General features: G+C 37.9%; 1 protein-coding gene across 1 annotated transcript; it reads right to left on the reverse strand.

Moving 5' to 3' along the window:
* Positions 1-5910: 5910 nt before the first annotated feature.
* Positions 5911-13874, reverse strand: LOC118901636 (C-type lectin domain family 2 member H-like). Its single transcript, XM_036864949.1, has 5 exons — positions 13560-13874; positions 12911-13003; positions 9113-9300; positions 8212-8318; positions 5911-6063 (listed from the first exon to the last, which is right to left on the reverse strand). The coding sequence occupies exons 1-5, from the start codon at positions 13615-13617 to the stop codon at positions 5946-5948; spliced, it is 564 nt and encodes a 187-aa protein (XP_036720844.1). The 5' UTR covers positions 13618-13874; the 3' UTR covers positions 5911-5945.
* Between the last annotated feature and the right edge of the window lie 8856 nt (positions 13875-22730).

Genomic DNA, 22730 nt, shown 5'->3' on the forward strand with positions numbered 1-22730 from the left:
GCAAAAGGAGGGTTTATTAGCAAGAGCTTGGCAATAAAAATAAAGTGAAATAAGAAACAAAAATAAAAGTGGAAAATTTCACTGAGTGTCATGTAACAACATAGAAGGAAAGTGGGTTGTTCTAGGGTGTGTTTCAATGTGAGAAGACACATGTCACAGGGTGGAAACAGAAAGGTAATTACACATAGAGAATAGGGAGATTTATTTACAATAATGCAACTCAAAATGATTTAAATTTTTTATACAGCACCAGAATAAACCTTTCCTACTAAATTTGAAACTCACCAAGCATTAAATGTAGTGCCGTTTGTCCATTTCCAAGATTCTCCTAGTTTTCTGCTCAATCCAATCCAGTACATAGAATTTCCTGTGTGCTTCTTCAAAAATTTCACAAAAATCAGGAATTCTCCATTCCTTCATATTTTAGAGTACATTGCTAGCATGCTTCTCACCCCAACATCCCATCTTTTATGATTTACATCCTAATCTGCATGCCTTAATGCTTCCATAGCAACAAACAACACAGATGGTGATGTTTAGGTTAGTTTTATCAGAATGATTTTCACTTTGCTCTTTTACTTCTTAAATATCTCTAAGTAGTAGAGTGACTTTTATCAAGTCATCAAAACTCTCTGAGCTAATATATCTTGAATTATCATTAAAGGTAATTTCTCTCTCAAATAAGAAACTGATGAGAAAAACACATTTGACTTCCTTCCCTTCAAATTCTACTGCATAAACCATCAGTATGTTTTAGTCACAGAGTGAAGGACAAAGACTCTAAACTGATAGGATGTTATATCTGGATGAAAAAATCAGGAGCTGAGCAGTTTCTATAGGAACTGAACTGTATGTTCTTTAAGGGTGACAGAGAACTAACGCTTATATCTTGTTCTGTGCACTGATCCTCTCCCTCAAATCATAGAGGGGTAAAGGTGTTTAATGGAAAGTATAATTACTGTTAAAATAGGAAAACTCAGAAACTACTTTGAGTAGATACCAGAATAAGAATGTCATTGCTGTAGGATTTCACTTATATGCGGACACTAAAAAACAAATGATCAAACACAACAAAACAGAAGCAGTCTTAGATACAGAGAACAAACAGGTGGTTGCCAGTGGAGAGAGGGGAGTGGGGAGAGAAAAAAAATAGTTGAGGGAGGTACAAACTTCCAGTTGCAAAATAAATGAGTCACAGGTATGAAATGTACAGAGTGGGGAATATAATCGATAACTACTTAATATCATTGTATGGTGACATATCATAGCTAGACTTATCTTAGTGCTCATTTTGAAAAGTATAGAAGTACCAAATCACTGTTTTGTGTAACAGGAACTGACATATGTTGCAGGTCAATTATGCTTCAAAAACAAACAAACAAACTCAGAGAAAAGTTGTGGTTACCAGAGGTGGCAGTCGGGGGGTAGGGGGAATTGGATGAAGGTGGTCAAAAGGGACAAACTCCCAGTTGTAAGATAAGGAAATGCTAGGAATGTCATGCACAACAGGATAAATAGAATGAACCCTGCTGTATGTCACATATGGAAGTTGTTAAGAAAGTAAATGCTAAGAGTTCTCATCACAAAAAAAAAATTGTCTGTTTCTTTAATCTTATATCTATAGGAGATGATGGATACTCACTAAACTTATTGTGATAATCATTTCATGATCTATGTAAGTCAAATCATTATGCTGTACACCTTAAACTTACACAATTATATCAGAGTAAAACTAGAAGAAAAAATGTCTTTGCATATTTTCTCCTATAATCAGAAATCTAACTTCTGGGTGAATATGATTTATTCCAATAAACTATATTGAGTGCCATCCCTGAATAGTCTCTCCCCTACTGACTCCTTGCTATTGGACCACAAACCTATTCGTTAACTTTCCTTTATAAACAAAAAAACCTCTCCATTTACCCTGTGCCCCTGGATTCCATGTCCCTCTCCCTGGCCCTCTTTTACTTCTTCCATTCATTGTCTCACATTCTCCAAACTGCACATATTTCCTTCATACCCTCCTCTCCAAATTCCAAGGGCCATATCTTTTTTGTGTGTGTTGCGTTTTTCCCAGGCTCTTCTTGGCAGAATGCAAATGTAAATTTATTAAAAAGGATTTAATAATTTAAGAACATTGACCAAAGGCATTTAGCTATATAAACAATATGCGTTGTGATTAAGGACATAACATCACTAGCTAACTTGCCTAAGTTCAAATCTCAGTTCAACAATTTGTAGCTATGTGGCAATGCCTGGATTACATTGATCTCTGTGCCTCACTTTCCTCATCTTTAATATAAGGATATTTAAATATCTACTTCATAGACATTAGCTGAAGATCATATGAGTTTTTATAGTTAACAGTGCTTAAAACACTGTGTGACATGTATTATTGTAGGGGAGCAAAATTCGTCACCCCAGTATGTGTCTCTTTGGCATGAGGATTATTTTAAGCTGATTATTTTTAGGAAGCAGAAGACTTGGAAATGCTTTCTTTTTACCTCCTCCTTAACTGCCTGAAAGAATTTAGATAAAGGACTTGGTCCAGGAAGTGCACTTTCACCAGAGATATCTACAAAGAATAGGGGTTATGCATGGCCGGGGGAACTCTGCCGGACAGGAGACCAAAGTCCACTCTGTGTCCAATTGTCTCTGCATGGCGTAGCAAATATTTGTTTACCAAACATTTGTTTTTCCATCTTCATGTGAATTGCCTTCTTCCCCTTTGAAGTTCCAAACCCCTACCCCCTACTTTTTCTCTCTGATGACATATAAGCCGCAATAGCCTAACTTGTCCTTGGGTGTCATTTTCTTATAGAGCCCCCATATGTATGTAATTAAATCTGGTTCTCTCCTGTTAATGTCTCATGTCAGTTTCATTCTTAGATCAGTCAGAAGAACCTAGAAGGGCAGAGGAAATTTTTTTTCCCCGCTGACATTATCATAGACTATTTGCTTTTATCATTTTTATTCTCTCTGTACAAAATTAAGTTTTGAAATAATTGAAAACTTTCCCTTTTCTTACCGTATCCTCTGGTGTATCAATCTGAGTGAGTTCTGATCCCTGTGAACTGCAAAATCTTTTACTAGCTGTCCAATTTCTGGTATCATCAGAAAAATGTAAACTAACACAATATTGTAAAGCAACAATACTCCAATAAAAATTTTTAAAAAAGAAAAATAGAAACACGTTCCTCTTACTCCAATCCATTCCTCTGAACATTCCATAGCTTTGGGACATTTTGAAGGTTTTGCAGATAATACTGAAAAAAAAGTGTTTCTACTCATTCTGGTGAATCAATTTTATTTTTTACTCCCATAGTTTGAGGCCTAAACATTAGCTTCACTCATGGAATGATGAAAGAATTCAATTCCTCTGTTCATAAGGAAGACCATTTAGTGGTCAAGAAGTCTATACTTTATTCTATTGTCCTGTTTTCTATTTTGAGAAATGGAACTGCTAACATCTCATGGTCTATATTGACATCCTACCAAAAACAATGCAGAAGGTTTAGTAATCAAGGAAGAGACCTAGAGACATAAATATAAGTTAGTGCTCAAGGACCAAGGTAAGAAATAAAGGGTTACTGTTACCTCAAAGAAATGAAAAGATTAAAGACAGGAGAGGACATCCAAGCTAGGGAAGTGAAACTCACCATCTTGGCAGATGGGAGGGAAACGTCATCTTGGCAGAACCGCTGAAGAGCCTAAAGCAGGAGTATGCCTGGCTTATTTCGGAAAGAGGAAGTCATTTGTGTCCGGAAGATGGAGAACAGTGGGAAATAAGGTCAGATAAGTAACAATAAGCTAATTTTGATTTTTTCCATTCTAAGGTTTTGGCTAACATTCTAAGTGAAATGGGAAGTTGGTGAATTACTTTAACCAGAATACTGTTTTGATCTGACACATATTTTAAAGGTTCAATGGGTGCTCTCAATTGGAAAGGAACAGGACATACTCTCCCAATCTCAACAAGTATTCCTTTAAAAATTGTTCAAACCCCTGTTCATTACAATCCTAAAGTTCACTATCTACTCCTTCTTTGTTCTCCTCCTCTCTCTTTCCTTATCTATCAAATTCCCATCATTGAACACTCTGTTCCTTTTCGGTACTATTTTGATCTTATTAGGGACTGATGGCAATTCCATCATTAGGAGATGCAAGGTGGCTCTCTTGAAATGTGAGTCACCACTCCAGATAACCCTAGTGAAAACGTACAAGTCCCATTTCACATCCTTCTTTTGCTGACAATGGTTATCTTTTGTAGCATAGTAATCGGAAAAAATTTAGAAAATTTTTTGTTCTTGCACAGCATGTAAACCATATTTTAACAAAGCATGTATTCAACCTGCTAACACGTTTTATACACGTTTAAATCCTAGTCCTTGTGCAGAAGAAAGGAAAGATGTTGCCAAAATTTGCTTCCGGTGATGCTATACATGACTTCTATTTTTTCTAAAATATATTATTTTCCATATTGTTTGAATTTTTACAATGGGCATGAGACAGAACTGAGCTGAAAATGTAGTTCCGTCATTTAGTTTAATCTCAGCTAAATAATCTAAGCTTTCACTTGTCTATTTATTTAAGAAAAATTGCTATGAAATGTTCACCACTGAGGGGTTGAAAACACTCAGCATAATTCATGATATAAGCAATACTCAAAAGAGGATCTCATCGTGTTTGTAAACGTAAATATGAAGAAAGGCAGGCTAAAGTAAAATATTAGCTATTTAAAGGTGCACAGGCTCTTAATGAAAATTAGATGTTGACCCTCGCTCTCTGTCCCTCAGATACCTGTTTAAATATTATCTGGAGTCTAAATCCCATAGCTGTGTGAGAGACCAGAGAAATCTCCACGCTTTCTTCAAGTCAGCGGGGCTTCTTTCCTCGCATTCTGCTCCATCTGTACATACGCCTGCTCTGCTCACCGTGACTCATATTGCAAAGCCTGACTCCTGGGCTTCCCTGGTGGAGCAGTAGTTGAGAATCTGCCTGCCGATGCAGGGGACACGGGTTCGAGCCCTGGTCTGGGAAGATCCCACGTGCCGCGGACCATCTAGGCCCGTGAGCCACAACTACTGAGCCTGCGCGTCTGGAGCCTGTGCTCCGCAACAAGAGAGGCTGCGACAGTGAGAGGCCCGCGCACCGCGATGAAGAGTGGTCCCCTCTTGCCGCAACTAGAGAAAGCTCTCGCACAGAAACGAAGACCCAACACAGCCATAAATAAATAAATAAATAAATAAATTAATTAATTAATTAATTAATAATAAAAAAGAAAAGTAGGTAAACATATGTATTAAAAAAAAAAAAAAGCCTGACTCCTTTACTGGTTTCACGAACAGTGGCAACAACAAATCCATTGAATGTAACTCACTCTTCAGTTCAGTAACTTGAATAAAGATCTAGGAAATCATGGAAAACTGTACCTGGCTCAGTATGCATTTATTTCCAGGGGATTTGATCTTCGATGGTGATGCAAGGTAAGAAATCCTAATTAGTCTCTGAATACGAATCCCATGGGCCTTCTTTCCAAGTTCTAAATGAGTGACACACCTCTTGAGGCTGAGTGGAACACTCAGTGCTGACCTCATGCTTCATCTCTTTTGTCTCAGATAAGTAGAGGTATTTTTCCTTCCCTTCCCTTTACCCTCCAATCTGGTCCACCGAGGCATGCTGATTCATCAGTTACGACCAAGACCACCACTACAGCCATAGGCTTACTGCACCAACTTACGTGGTCCAGTAACACTGTGTAAAAGCTCAGTTTAGTTTCTTGGCTTCTCAGATAAGTATTTAAATGAGATAAAAGACATTTAAAGTTTCATCAATGAACTTAAAACATATGTCTGATGAAAAGGAAGATGTATCAATATGAATTTATAATGCATAAAAGATAAGTTTTTCTTTAATTACTTTATTTCCTGTATGGGAAGAACTCTTTATCTAGGACAAAACCCTTTATGGCTGCATATATATTTTCTTGCATCATCACAGTTGGCACTACTTATGCCCTTCTTAAACATGTAGGCACACTCTCCACTTCCTTCAATATTGAACCTGGAACAAAACCAAGAGATTCGTTCTTTATTTACGGAACTTCATGAAAAATAACGAAGCACAGCCTAAAATATGTAGTGTAAATTCTGGTGAATATGTTTCAAAATGTAAGAAGGAGGAGAGGAAGTGAAATAAGCTGCTTCTCTCCTCTTATCAAAATCTACCTCCAAACTTTACCTGTGATGGTGGGAAGAAAGGGATACGAGGGTAGTAAACATTGTTAAGTTGTTTTGTGAAGGATGGGATTCTTCCCTTTGTACTTTAAAATAGCAATTAACAAATAAATTTCTTTAGCTGTTTAAAGATTACATAGAAGGACAGTGTAACTGACACTTCATTGACCACCCTTCACATGTCAAAAAAATTGGACTATCTTAAGGCTGAAACAGATGTTCATTCATCCACTCTTTGCAACCATTGTCATGGTGAAGTAGGTATCCTTTACTTGATAGATTATGATACACGTAAATAATCATAAATAAAATATCTAGCAAGGAATTCCTAAATTCCTATTTTAGGTCATATATAAAGAGAGGAAGTTGAAAATTCAAAATAAGGAAAAGAAAAATAGAACGGTGAGTCATGATGAATTGCTGGTATATAATTTCTGGTAATTAAAATGCTTTCAGCATTTTTTGGTGGAGGACTTTGCAGCACTGGTGTACACTTCCTAACTTCTAGGGTACCTTCAAATTTTTATCCTGCCAGTTTCTAAAATGTATGGGTATTTCTGTGCCTATGCATTCCCTGGTGCCAACTGAGAACTCAGTAATTGCTATGGGCTGAATTATGGCCACCAGCCCCCAAATTCATATGTCGAAGACCTAACCGCTAGTAGCTCAGAATGTAACCGTATCAGGAGATGAAGTGTTTCAAGAGTTGGTTAAGTTAAAATGAGGTCTTTACAGTGGGCCCTAATCCAGTATGACTGGTCTCCTCATAAGAAGAAGAAATTTGGGCACAGATAGGTGTGTGCACAGAGGGAAGACCATGTGAAGACACAGAAGGAGACAGTGGCCATAAACAAGCCACGGAGAGAGGCCTCAGAAGAAATCAACCCTGCCAAACCTTGATCTGGGACTTCTAGTCTCCAGAACTATTGTTTAAGCCACCTAGTCTGCGGTATTTGTTACAGTAGCCTTAGCAAATTATGACACCAACTTTAACCAACTTACTTTTACTTCTTCCTCATTTTTTTTTTCAAAGCAGGACTATATGTAATATATAATATCATATAAAGCTGCCAATATTTTCTTTCAAGAAAATTCCATAAGTGTTAAGTTTGGTAGTCAGAAAGTTTCTGTTATACTTTTTCATACATTTTTCAAAGTTAAAAACACAATTTTTGGCTATATCATTGTGCTCAAATCATTGTGTGTGTATTTTCACCCCAAATTGGATATAAACACAATGATGACAGAAGTTTCTCTAAATTCAGAAACTCCTGTTACTCTCTTTATCATGTCATATACCCCATATCATATCTAGAATGCCACAGAACTAGGACAGTATCTATCTATAGTAGGTGCTCAATAAATTGTAGCTAGTGGCCCCCCTCTATGGGGAACTCAGTATCCTTCCAATTCCTTTCTCCTCCCTGAATTTGGGGAAGAACTTTAATGTTTCAAGAACAGAAATGGAGTCTACAGGTACAATCAGTTCTTCAAGCTTAGAAACATAGAGAAGTTCTAGACTTTTAAATAAAGGTCAACTGAAGCAAACATTTTGTCTTTCTCTCTCATTTTCTTCCATTTCAGGCCACCAGTGGGTGTGGTAAGTGTAGGCTTGAGTAAACTTTCTAAGACTCCCATGCCAATGAGAATTCAAAGCAATAGCAAACAAATCAAAGGCAAAGCCCTGAGTAGAACAAGGCAAGGCTCAAACTAGTTGGACTTTCATTTAGTCTAGAATAAAAGAAACCCTGTGGTTCACATGTGGTATAGTCCATCTCAACATATAGAAGTAAATATTGGTATTTGATCCTCACTAAAGACCATATATTTATTTGAAGTTTCTCTTTGGCATCTAATTGTTGAGGGCTCTTTTGGGAGACAGTGTGGAGGAAATTATTGAGGTAGTTAATTATAGACTCAGAATCCTTACCATCCTTAACACTTTTAATAACAAATGCATATTATTAAGGCTTACCAATTGCTGAATGCTTCTCCATTTGTCCATATCCAGAGTTTGCTTGCATTGTGCTTTTTCAGTCCAATCCAATAAAAAGAGGGTCCCAGATAGGGCATCAAAGATTCCTTTTACAAAATGCAGAGTTCTATAATGGATCCCTCCTAGTTTTCTCATCCTCACTACCTCTAATGCTATGGTCCTTCTTTGAGCCCATTACTCTCTTGCTCGAGTTATTGCAACAGCCTAATAACATACACTCTGATTTTATATTTGTCATTCACTGGCACATCACATTTAAAAGAAAATGATTCTTTCAAAACTTAAATCAGGTCATGTCACACTTTTTTTTTTTCATTTTCTGCAATATCGCCTTAGTTTTACCTGGAGGAAAAACCAAAGTCTTTACAAAAGCCTATAAGACCCAGGTGATCCACATCCCTCACTCACTTCCTCATTTTAGGTACATTGATGGCTGCTTTTTTTCTGTTCCTTGAATATTCCAGGCAAATACCTACCTTAAGATCCATGCTCTACCTGTTTCCTTTTCTGGGAAGTTTATCCCTCAGATATTCCCTTGACCGACTAACTCCCTTATCTACATTACATTTTTGCTCAAGTGTTATCATATCACTGAGATGACTATCTTACTTGGGGTCTCCCTATTCAAAACACTCATAAGACCCCTTAACTTATAATTTTTTTTGCATAAAATTTACTAACTTGTGATATGTTACATAGTTTATATATTTATTATGATTATTTTTTATTCCTTGTTTCTTCCCTTGGGATGTAACCTCCATAAAGGCAAAGATCTTTGACTGTTTTGTTGACTGATCTAACACACCCTTGAAGTATACCTGTCATATAGTAGTGACTCAATAAATTAAATGAAATGTATATTGCAAAGGAAACATCTAACCGCTTCATTCTTGGAGTTGAATATGGCCAGAGATCCATAATGGGCCATGCACTTTGCCTGGCCATCTATCCAAGTTTTTCCACATTCAGATTGAAAGAAGCAATTATTATTGATTCGGTTCCAGCCTTGTGGACATACAGTTGCATCCTCAGAGCAGGTCTTGTTGTCAAAGAGCTTTGGATTTCTAGCTAAAATTAACACAATAATAGAGGGAAAAAAATGAAGAAAGTGTAAGAAAATGGAAGAGTTTCACCTTCAGTGTAAAAGATTCTCATATATTTCAGACTGAGAAAATGTATGTTACTTCCATATTCAATTCAAATAATTTAAACATCAATTCAGAAAAATTAAAGATCAAGAACAGAGCGTGAACCAAACCACCATTGAAGAATGCAGATCTATGCATAATTTAAGATAGTAATAATAAACAAACTTCCAGAAACTCAATCTTCTCTAGCCATTTTTCCTTCCATTTTTTCATACTTCTGGTATTTTCTCTATTTATCCATTTTCTTCCCTGTGATTTACCATGGTGACTGGGACACGTCTCACCATAAATGAAGTATTTCTCCTTATTGCTAACCTCAGAGAGCTGGCTCCCTATTGCTGACTTAACTGAGACTAGATGGTCTTTCAAGAACAGCATCTCTTGTTAAAATTATTCATTTATCCTTAAACTCAAAACAATAGAGGGGAAAAAATGTTGAAATCTTCCTAGCTTTTTACCATTCACTTTTTACTCTCCAACTTACCTCCACTAGGTAGATGAAATTACTTGTTAAGGTGTGATAACCTTCAGAGAAACAAGGTTTAACAAAAGGACACCTCTTACCCACAGCTGAAAGAAATGACTGGTTCACATTCAAGACTATGAACGGAAGACCCTCAAATTGGACAATAAACCAGCAGTGTGGGACTGTACATATGAGCCGTGGTATAAAAGCCAAGTGGAAAAATCAGGTCACCAATATTAATTTCAAAATGATTTTAAAATGTCAAGTTCAAATAAACAGCTTGTTCAAAAATCAAGTATTTGGTTCAGAACTTCAGTCACCAGAAAGCCAGGTTTTCTCATTCACTCACTAATTTGTTCATTCATTCATTCAACAATTACCATTTGAGCTTCCATCATGTGCCAGACACTTTTGTAGGTCTAGAAATAAAACAGTGTATATAACATACAAAATCCTTCTCCTTAATGGGACTTACATGTCTAGTAGGCTATACTAGTTTGTCATAAAATATATCAGAGTGAAGGGAATTGGGACTGTTGGTGGAAAGAGCTGCAATTTTAATGAGGTAGTCAGGATAGTGTTCAATGAGAAGCTGATATTTACTAAGGATTTGAAGGACGTAGCTAGTAAGGCATATACACATATAGGGGAAGATCTTCCCAAACAAAAAGAAGAGCTAGGACAAAGGACAAAGGTGAATGTGCCTGCCTTGTTCACAGAATAGTGAGGATGCTTGGAGGACTGGAGAAGAATGAGTAAAGGGGCAAATAGTAAGAGATGAGATCACAAAGGTAATTCAGTGACTGGATCCAACAGAGCCTTATGGGCCATTGGCAGGATTTTGGCATTACTCCGACTGAATAAAATACCATTGCAGCATTTTGTACAGGTCTGATTTGTCTTAAAAAATTGTTAAAAATATATTCTAGAACTCTCCTGCCCAGTATGGTAGCCACTAGCTACATGTGGCTATTGAGCACTTGAAATATTGCTAGTCCAAATCCAGATGTCTTGTTAAGTATAAAACACACGTTGAATATCAAAAACTTACTACAAAAAATTAATGTAAAAATCCCAATAATGTTTACATTGTTACATGGTGAAATGATAACATATTGACTATATTGGGTTAAATAAAAATACAATGAAAACTGTTGTCATTTTTCTCTTTCTACTTTCAGTGTGGCTTTTAAAATTTAAATGACATTTGTGACTCACGTTATGTTTTTACTAGACAGTGTCACTCTAGGAGGTCAAGGGTGGAAAAGGGAAGAACATTTAGAAGAGAGAAGATGTTGGCTGGGAACCGGGGTGTACAAATGATGAAAAGTACTCAGATTCTGGAAATATTTTGAAAGACCAGGCAGAATTTGCTAATTATATTTGGGCTTTGAGAGTGGGAAAAGAGTCAAAAGATGACTGTAAGGTTTTTGGCTTGAAAGCTGAAAAGATAAAGTTGCTATTTCCTGAGATGAGGAAGACCACAGATAGAAAAGGTTATAGGAGATAGACAGATTAAAAATTTCAACTTGGACAATGTTAGGTTTGAGATGTTTATTAGAGAGTCAGCAGTTGGATTTAAAAATTTGGAATTCAGAGAGAAGACCCAGACTGGAGATGTATTTGGAAACCATCAGTATTGATGTAAAAGTTGTAAGTCTGGTTCAGGTCACCAAGGGTACAAAGGTAGATGAAGAGGGGACCTGCTAAGGGATTGAACTATGGGGCAAAGGTAAGAGGTCAGGGAGAAAAGAAGGAACAAACAAAAGAAACCTGCAAGAAGCGACAAATTAGGTAGGAAGCAAAGCATGAGAGAATGGTGTTTGGGAAGCCAAATGAACAAATCATTTCCAAGAAGAGAGAGTGCCGAATGCTGCACAGATCAAGTTAGATGAAGACTAAGAATGGAAATGGAAGTTACTAATGAACTTGAAAGATAAAGTTGGTGGAAAAATAGGAAGTGGGAACCTGAACAGAGTAGATTTAACAGAAAATGACAGACATTAGAAAAAACTAGCAAAGAAAATTGTTCAAGGAGGTTGCTTTACAGAGGAGACAATGAATAAATTGGTAGCTAAAGGAAGAGTAAAGTCTAGTGAGGTTATTTTTTTAGGGTAGGAGAGATGTCACTATATTATATTGCTCATGTGGATGTTTCAGTTGAACATGAAAAGACTGATGATGTAGAAGAGAGACAGGAAAATTACTAGAGTAATATTGATCAGGTAAGAGGCTATAGGATCTAGTGTAGAACATGAATACTCCACCTATATAGTACCAAGAATCTGGATAGAGTATATGGGTAGAGATAGAGGTAATAAGATAGGTGTGGGGAGGAGAGTTATTTGGAAGTTTTCTACTAATCGTTACAATTTCTAAAGTAAAATTGGAAGCAAGGATATAGACTTGACAGTGAAGATGTGGACTCATTAAAGGTTTGGAGAGAAAGGGGAAAGCATAAAATAATCATCTATGGAGGTGAGAGAGTTAATGCAGTAGGGAAATGTAATACAATTGCTATAGACCCCACCCCACTTCTTTCTAACTCTATTCTAATTACACCTGGTATGATTCTGTGACACTCATGTTCTTCTTCTCCTCTAAGGTGCTCTCTGATACATGCCTACTTGACTTTATGATTCAGCACAAATACTTCTCCCTTCGTAAAGCCTCACTAACTACTAGAGGCAGACTTATAATCTCCTTCTCTTCTGCTTCAAATTGAAAGTACTTCTATTTAGCAGTTATTTTATTGTGTTACTATTTGTTTACATGCTTGTTTCTTCAGTTAACGATGAATCCCTTCCAGGCCAGAAAATCCACTTTTTTCATTTGGGGATCATCATATGCCTGAAGTTCAATAGATATTTATTTAAAGAATGATCATTCTAGAAGGCAAAGCAGGGTGACTAATTTTGAAGAAGAGCTAGATGCTTTGGTTGGGAGAATACTTTCTGAATCCAATTGTTCAGTGAAGGGGAAGGAAAAGTTAGTCACTCGTGTTACTGAATCGATAATAATATTGATACAGTCAACATATTTTTAGCAGAAATTTTTCACTTACATTTTTGAGGAAATCCTAACGCTGCCCAAAGAAGAAAGGCGATGCCTGCACATATCATACTTGATATGATTAGCATTCTCTTTGTTACTACACCTGTGAAAAACATGTCATTGTTTATCTTCTAGAGAAAAACAAACAACAGGCAAATAAACAAAAGACCCAAGTAGTGGTGTTTTTTTCCCTCTATCTTCTCTATGTGCTACTGTTCACAACCCAGTAATTAACATGTTAGCAAAATGAGGAAGGGCACAGAGATCTAATTTTCAGCAGCAGCAGTCTTAAAAGCGCTTTGGCTCCACTTTTTGGTGCCACTTCTGAGAATTATGTTACCCAATTGACCTAAATGGGAAGGAATCTAAAAAAGAGTGGATCTATGTATACATATAACAGATTCACTTCACTGTACAGCAGAAACCAACACAACAGTGTAAAGCAAATGTACTAAAAAAAAAAACAAGAAATGGGGGGAAATCTGGTGGAGAGGGGTGGATCCACCATTTCTCTGAAGTCTTTGTTTTATAACTAAGATTGCTTTTACGTAAGGGCCAGATTATGCACGATATAAACCAAAATGCTGCGGATGCAAGGTGGAATCAAGAAAGGATGCTCAGTTCCTGTATCTGACGACAACCTCTGTCTTCCCCCTTACCTGGTCTTTTGGTCCTCTGCTTCACAGCCTCTCTATTCCCAATCCTTTCACCCTCCATCTCCGACCCTCATGGAGAAAGCTCTTTCACGGTCACAGTTGCTGGAATAATCCTGAGGATGAACTGCTAATTATATCTGATGCAAACTGCAAGAAAGCAAGATACCAGTTTTCTTGAGGGATGGGGCGGCAGCAAGACTGAACTGGAAATAATGCAGCAATCTAGCACCCTCCTCTCAGTCCCACGACTACTTCGGCCAGATATCCCCACGGGCGGTGCATATCGTTTATCCTTTTGTCTTCCGTTTTTATGGACCTGGGTAGTAACGGCTCCTAGGCAATTACCAACCCGTACCCTAGCCGCAGGCGCAGTGTCTCAGCAGCGCCTGATTGGTTGGAGCACAGTGACGACTCTGAAAATTCGATATCTGATTGGCTCCTTACCTCTCTCCAGGTAACTACTCAGAGCACAGCCGGTAGAGGCCCATACCCTCCAGTTTTGGTGTCTTCATACGGGCTCCCTAAAATCTCAAATCTGTGACAATCTGACAACATATGGGGTGTTGGCCAGTAAACTGCGTATACTCTCCAGCACCACAAGGTGGCTCTGCCCAGCCCCCTCTTGCCCAACTTTATTTATTTATTTTTTTAAATAAGTTTTTTTTCTGTTCTTTTAAACTTCTGAATTCTAAGTTTTACCTGTGGACAGTTTAGGGTTACTTCAGAAGGAGGATTTAAAAGTTTCAGACACAAAGTCGAAAAGGTAAAACAGCTATATTATTAATAGTTATATTTTGTGAGATTTGGAATCCAGCTGCCTTGAAGTACAGTAACCAAGAACATGGTACAGCAGTCGCTAGAGTGAGATTGGTCAAGAGAATGTTGCCAGGCAACAGCTCAACCAGTGTCTAGTGTGTAATGATCTGAAGATGGTCTGGGGTTGAGTTTGCTGCCTGGCAACGTTCCCTTGACAGATCTCACCTCCAGCGACTATTGCACTGAGCTTGTGTGGTGCTTGCTCCCCACCAGATCTCCAGCTGTCTTCAGAAATAAAGAAAAGTAGAGATGTTCACTACTGGACCAAACATTTGGTGTATAAGTGCATATGCCTCTTATATAGTTTTGTACTATTTCATTAGACCTGTTGCAGCAACCTGGATTGAGAAGTTTGTGCTGTGAAGTTTCTTCTAATAGCAAACTGACTTTGCAGAAACCTCAGTAGCTGTGCTCTTGCTTCATCCCTTTCTGTGACTTGTGAAGGCCAGAGACTAGAGTAGCAGGCAGCCATTTTATTAAAAAAAACACAATAAATTTCCTGATGCCTTTTAGTCATTTGGAAAATATTAACTGGGCACCTAAATACCTGATAAATGCTATGAAAAACCATGGGATTAGGTAATGGATACAACGATGGATATGTGTGTGGAGGGATGGGTGGTCAGGAAACTCCTTCCTTCTCATTAAAAGAATTTTTTCTGCCTATACAAACTCATCTTCATTTTTCTAGCCAACCCATTCCAATGAAATTACGTATAGGGTGACCAGATTTAGCAAACTAAAACCTAGAATTCCCAGTTAAGTTTGAATTTCAGGTCAACAAAAATTAATGCAAATAAAACAAATAGAAACATTGCATGAGGCTTACTTACATGAAAAATATACTATTTTTAATCTGAATTTACAATTTAACTGGATATCGTGTCTTTCACCTGACAACCCTACTTAGGTCACAACAATTCTTTTTTTAGCTTTTAAACTGTTAGGTGCTCCAGGGCTTGGCTGGGGGTTTTCCTCGATTCTCTGCTTACACTCCTCTGTGAAATTTTAGGTAGTGATGCAGCCCAGGGACTGAGAACAGGAAAGGAAATATGCAACAAAGAAAAGACAGACTGCTGTCCCTTCAAGGGTGGAAAGAAGCCAAAGAAAGAGGAAGAAGAAAAAGAGGACATGAGATGCTGAGAAGCAGATCTTGAGGAATCTAACGCAAGTAGTTTATTTTGAAGGTGAGAGAAACACTGAAGGAACAAGAGAATTGAAACAGGGGGCCTGTCAAACAAGTTACCACTGTGAACATCTAGAGCTTCATTTAGCAGAGGACTTCTAGAAGCCAGTGTGAATACCATCAGGCTGTTTCCCTCTCTGTCCTCGAGGAGTACAGAGATGTTTCTTTTTCATTTCCAGCTGTAATGAGCTGCTCTTGAGCCTGAGAGGGAGAGTTTGCTGCTCTGCCTCCAGTGGCTTAAGGCTCTTATTCCACAGAGGAGAAATTTCAGGCTTTGTGTCTTTTAAACAATGACTGCTCTTCATCTCCCCAGGCCTGAAACATAAGGGAAACTTGCTAAAATGTCATGACCTGCTCTCAAACTTACAGCATCTGGTGTGGTCTGTAAAGCGCCTTCAAGTAGCTGTGATTTACCTTTGTGTCTGCAGTTCTCAGGGTGTCTATGCTCTCAAGCAAAACCACAGTCTGCCTTTAGCAACTTGTTAAAAGTTTTGGCTGAATTCTTTATAACAGCTTATATGAATTGAGTATTTTCCCCAGATGAGCAAAATTTCATGCCCTGTCTCTCCTTGGAGGTACCTGTCTTTTCTTGGATTTCAGCTTAGTTGACTGCCCTGTGACCTCAGAGCTCTGCTGGGTTTAAGCAAGTTATGAATTTGCAGATTCTCCACCTCTGCTTTGTTGTAAAAGTTGGAGTGATGTACTTCCCAGCTCTCTGCACTCCGAGTGGAAATGAGTCTTCCCCTCCAGTGGCTGTCTGTTCCAGTGACCCAGCCTTGCAGACCTTACAGGTTCAAGTGTTTGCTCAGTTGCAGTGGGATAGACATCAGCCACAGTTTAGAGTCAAGACTTGAAGGAATTAATGAATAATGGTGCTTCAGGGTAGCTCCTGTAAGTCTCCAAAGCAGCTGGCTACAGTTGAGTGCTTAAGGCAAACATTTGGATCACGTGCTTAAGTGACAGCTCAGATGACAGGTTCTGACACATCCTGCAGTTATAGACATAAGGACTGGGGCTGGTGGTTTCTGTGGTGAAAATGCTGAGGCAGCAGAATGGGGGAGAAGCAAGACTTTCTCATTATACTGTTGTGACCAAAACGCCTAGAACGCAGCCCTCAATCACACCTGCAGGGAAGCTGCTGGTCCCCCAGTCACGCACTTAAAAACCCACTTGTAGCATCTGAATCTCCTTCCTGGAATCTGACATCCAGACCTGCCAGATTACCGTGCATGGCCCCATATTGTGAAAGAGGAGAGGAAAGCTCAGCAACTGCTATGGCTTCTGCATCTGTGATATTGTCCCCTAGTAAATGTCCCAGAAAACCTGGTGTGGATGCATTGTTTGACCAATAGCTCTTAAATATATATATGCTCAGTAGGTGTTATACAGTGAGCAATAGGGAGATCTCTCCATTCTGACCGTAAAACTGTAGCTTGTATCACATGAAACCTCCTACAAAAAAATCACTATAAAAGTTGGACAGAATTTGTAAAACAACTGAGAAGACAAACTCGAGGGACTTCAATATACTGCTTATATTCTACATGCCTGCCAGAAAAAAACCTCAAATGCCTCTCTTTATAGAAACATATCATTCATAATCTTTACTGTCTTTAAAATTATGAAGCATCCTAAAAAACTGACTAAATGACAAAATACTAATTGATAAGCCAACTAATAAAAACTGACTTGTAGATGCTTCAGATACTGATGATATCAGATAGGAAATTTAAAATAAAAATGATTCGTGTGTTCAAGTAAAGAGAGAAAAGTATAAAGAATTTCCACAGCATAGAAATAATTCAGGAGTCAAATGGAAATTCAGAACCTAAATGAATAATAAATGAAATTAAAAATAATTTAATTAAGGATTAAGTGAGGGCAAGATGGAACTCAAGACATAAAATTGTTTAGCTGTTGGCAACAAATTCCCCTTTTATTTTTTTAAAAGATTTAATTTTATTTAGTTTTGGCTGCATTGGGTCTTCGTTGCTGAGCACGGGCTTTCTCTAGTTGTGGCGAGCAGGGGCTACTCTTCGTTGCAGTGCGCGGGCTTCTTGTGGTGGCTTCTCTTGTTGTGTGCACAGGCTCTAGGTGTGCGGGCTTCAGTAGTTGTGGCACGTGGGCTCAGTAGTTGTGGCTCGCGGGTTCTAGAGCACAGGCTCAGTAGTTGTGGTGCCCCAGCTTAGTTGCTCTGCAGCATGTGGGATCTTCCCGGAACTGGGATCGAACCTGTGTCCCCTGCATTGGCAGGCGGATTCTTAACCACTGTGCCACCAGGGAAGTCCCACAAATTCCCCTTTTAATGTTTGTACTTTTTTCTATTTGGATCCTGACTGTGGGTTTCTTTTTTGAACTTGAGTATGTCACTATGACCGTGGTTTCTCAATTCTTCAATTATATGACTCTGAAGGTATATGTCTTAGAATTTTTATCACTGTGTACTTCTCTTCAACTATCTCTATTTCTCTCCCTAGTTTCCATTGTAATAACCCACAAAAATATATGTAATTCAGGTGTTAGACAATTTAACTATTATTTATGTTTAATATTGGGAAACATTTGTAATTATATTTGAAGATCATTTCTCAGTATTTGAGTAGAATCAAGACTAACATAGGCTGTGGAGTAGAAAACTGTAAATCATTCCAGATTTCGGTTTATTCATGAGGAAATAAATGTTTTAGCTAGAGTTCTAAAGATCTGGCTGGGTTTAAATCAAAGAATTTGGTATGAAGTTGCAGTTATTCAAATATTTTCATCAAAGAAGACCACATTGTAAACAGCAGTTTTAAATATCTTCTTTTGTTGCGCCTGCCTATTCATTACATACTCTTCATTTAGCACAGATAATTGATTAAGCAACTATCCACAGTGTAACAAAGGACCAATATAACATCAGAGCAGGGCTCTGCCCATATACCGGCAGGTTCTCACCCTCCCTGAAGCAAAGAGATACTTTAATTCATTCTTTATTTATTCTTTCAATATATGTTTAGTCAGGTCCTATGTTAGAGCCTGGGACACTAACCAGATTATTTACATTTTTATTACCTTTTAAATATATTCTTCAATGCTTACTTTTTCCTCTTTAGAGTATCGAGATTTACCAGATAGAGAGACATAAGAATAAAAGAAGGAAGAGAGAAAGAAAGGAAGAGAAAGAAGATAGGGAGGGAGGGAACATATGTACAAGAGCATGGTAAGATGCAAAATAAAAAGTAAAAGCCTCCCTTTCCCTCTCTCATTGTTCTTCTGCCAGAAATAAATTTTAAGCCATTACAAAATAATTCCTTCCGAAAAAGAAAGATATAAACCTGTTATATCAGTGTCAATTTTCTCATTAATATTTGTCTCTTTTCTATTGCTTTGTATAAACATCCTGTAAATTTATAAGATGTATGTATATAATTATTATATACATATTTTGTGTATTATATGCATACATAACACATAATATGATATACATGATTTTATTCAGTTTGCCATGGTAGTTTACTCTATTACACTTTGTCACATTAAGAGCTTTTAACTTTTATATTGTCAATTGTGTCAGTGTTTTTAGTGGCTTTTCTTGTTTTGTTTAGAAAGTTCTTTCCCACTCAAGGAGAATAATAAATAAATCCACCAATGTGTATTTTTTTCTAAAATGTTAATCTTTTCATTCTTTGTATACAAATATTTGATCCACCTAGAAGGAAGAAAAGGGCCAGTCTGTTCCCACGGTAAGAGGCATGATAGCCTGTGAATATGTATTTGAACTAGGCAGTCGGGTTGCTTGGTCGGGTCCCAACTCTACCGCTTACCATCTATGCGATGCTGGATAAGGACTTAACCTCTTATTTATTTATTTATTTTTATTTGGTTGCACTGGGTCTTACTTGAGGCAGGCGGGCTCCTTAGTTGTGGCATGTGAGTGGGATCTAGTTCCCTGACCAGGGATCAAACCCAGGCCCCCTGCACTGGGAGCGTGGAGTCTTAACCACTGGACCACCAGGGAAGTCCCAGGACTTAACCTCTTTACAGTTCACTTCTCCATCTGTAAAATAAAGGTGATAATAACAGTACTTAGCTGAAAGACTTGTAAAGATGAAACCAGCATTAGTAAAGTGTGTAGGATGAGATAATCATTATATGTTTTGTATATACTTTCATTTAAATGGTGCTGGAAGTATGTTCATGGTTATATTCTCAGACCAATTTCAATGGTTTTTTTTTTTTTTGCAAGTATCAGGGAAAACGTGTATTAATATTTTAATTAAGTTGACATTGTGTAGATAAATTAGGAGGATTGAACTTTTGTCTATAATATTGATGCTTTTACTCCCAAAGCGTGTTTTTCTTTTTTTCTCTTGTTTTTAAAAGTTTCAAGATTTTCTTCATGCTGCTTATGCAAATTCCTGGTTAATTTATACCTATTATTTTGTTTGTTTTAAAATTCTTTAGTTGCTCTTATAAAAGGGACCTATTATTTTATTTTATCTTTATTGTCTATCCAAACATAATAAAGCAGTTAAATTTTTATTGCATATTTTAAAAAATCTTTACATATTCTCTTTAGTAAAAAAAATAATAAATAAAGCCTATCCATCTGTGTTATTTATACGCAGTAGTACCAATAAGAATTCAAAGTAAGATTTACAAATGAATGTTAGAAAAGAACTTACTCAAAAGCCTTCATTCCCCAATCCTCACCTCCATCCTGCATACTTGATCAAGAAATGAATGGGACCCTGCCTCCTAGGAAAGCTTGGTCAAATTATGACACTCACGTTGGTCAAATTTATACATCCCCTGGAGGCTCATTTCCTCCCCCCTTATGATGTGATTTCTTTTGTGTTATGATTCCTACTCGTCTTGTGTGAAATGCATAGGATTTCAGCTATGTTAAATAATTCCAGGTGGAGTCACAGTGGCCAACCTGAACTTCCATGTCAGTTGTTTTGAAACGTCTGATATACAATATACCCCTGTGAGTGTCTTCATGTGACAAATTAAGAGGTTTACTTTGGATGAGGAATCTATTTAGTAACGTCCACAGAAAGACTTTGCTAGAACAGAAGGAGGGACTGATAGAGACAAGCCCCCTGGGGTGTAACCATTACACCCTACAGCAGGACGTCTTAAAATGGGACCACTGAGCTAAGCGACTTCGCTGGCGGACCCAACTCCACGCCGCCGAGAGCCCTTCCGGCTGTTCCGGAAGTGGCTGGAGGCTCCGTCTGGGCAGAAGGCAACTTCCGTTCACACTTCTCGCGAGACTCATTGCCAGACGCGGAACGCTGCCCGCTTACTCGTGATGAGACGTCTCCTTCCTGACTTCTTCCTGGAGAGGTAAGTTACCCACTTTTCTCTTTTCACTTTTTTAACTAACCTGTGTCGTGTGCTACTTGTGCACAGTAAACCGAGTGATTCATGAACTGAATATAGGCCATGTTTTGTATGTTTCCAACTTACTTGGCCGTATCCCTGGGCTTGCGGCAGGTAAAACACCCCTTTTCAGCTGAGAGTTGGCTCAAATGGATTGAGCAAGTGTGCAGAGACAGCAAGGCTCATCTCAGCTTCCCTGGCTCCTTGCAGGACGTTTCGTCCTGTCCAAAACATCCGTGAGGCATGTGGTCCACTCCAAAAGGTCCATGAGCATACTTGGTCCATGCCAAATAGTTTTTGGATGGGACCCCAAATATCAAGGACCTTTCGGTGTGAATCAAATGCCTTATGGACATTTTGGACAGGACCGAATGTCTGCTCCCTGAATCTTATACAGGTTCCCTGACCTGTGGATTCAGTGCTATGATGGCGGGAAAGCCCAAGCAGAAGCTGCTAGAACTGCCTGTATCTAGCAAACAGTAAACCAAAAGCAATATTGGATTCCAGGGAGAATTTCAGAGATTAGTGCCACCTGCCGTCAGGACTTTAAAAATATAGAGGTGGTGATTCCAATGCCATCCCCATTCAACTTTCCTATTTGACCTGTGAAGACAAATGGATCTTGCAGAATGACAGTAGGTTATGGTAAGTTTAACCAGGTTGTTATTCCAATTACAGGTGTTGTACCAGATGTGGTTTCATTGCTTAAACAAATTTATACATCCCCTGGTACCTGGTATGAGGCTATCGATCTGGAAAATGTCTTATTTTTCATTCTTGCCAATAAGACCAACCAGAAGCAATTTTCTTTCAGCTGGCAAAGCCAGCAGTACACCTTCAATATTCCATCTCAGGGATATATCACCTCTCAAGTTCTATGTCATAGTTTAGTACGCAGGAATATTGACCACCTGTTCCTTCCACAGATATCACCTTGGTCCATTACATTGTTGATGTTATTCTGATTGGACTTAATGAGTAAGTAGTAGCAACTACTCTAGATTTATTAGTAAGACATTTGTGTGTCAGAGGGTGGGAAATATATTTGACAAAAACTCAGGGGCCTTCTTCTTCAGTGAAATTTCTAAGGGTCCATTTTCGCAGGGCATATTAAGATATCTCTTCTAAGAGAAGATTAATTATTGCATCTGGCTTTTCTTACCACCGAAAAAGAGGCACAACACTTAGTGAGCTTCTTTGGATTTTGGAGGCAACATATTCCTCATTTGAGTATGTTACTCTGGTCCATTTATTTCTAGCTAGAAATAGAGATTTGAGTATTGTCTATATTTTCTATTTAAAGTCATGTACAAAGATGAGAAAGTATACAGTGAAAGAAAAAAAAATGTTAAAACTCTGAGCCAACCGACATTTGAAAGGCTGATTAAGGAGAATTCTACAAAGGAGCCAAAATAATTGAAATGAAAGAAAATGAAAGAAAACCAGTAGAAAATGATAATAAGGAAGAAAAGGATAGGAGAGGTGCAGAGATAGTTCAGTTGATAATAGTTTATAAAGTTTAGGTAATGTATACTGACAAGTACACATGGGTTTGGAAATCGCTGATGCTATTTGAAAGTGTAGTTTCAGTGTAGTGATAAAAGATGAATACAAAATGTAGTGTACAAATGAGTAAAATGGTATTGAGAAATATAGACAGCAAATAGATGTCTCCTGACTCTAAGGCTTTACCTACCTTTCATTTGAAATATCCTTGCAACTAAGCTTGTATCCCCATGTAATGCACTTGTATTAAATTACTGAGATTTTTAACCTTGTGTTAACCTCTATTGTCATAATTC

The sequence above is a fragment of the Balaenoptera musculus genome, chromosome 10 (genome assembly GCF_009873245.2).
Source record: "Balaenoptera musculus isolate JJ_BM4_2016_0621 chromosome 10, mBalMus1.pri.v3, whole genome shotgun sequence".
In the NCBI taxonomy this organism is placed as follows: Eukaryota; Metazoa; Chordata; class Mammalia; order Artiodactyla; family Balaenopteridae; genus Balaenoptera; species Balaenoptera musculus.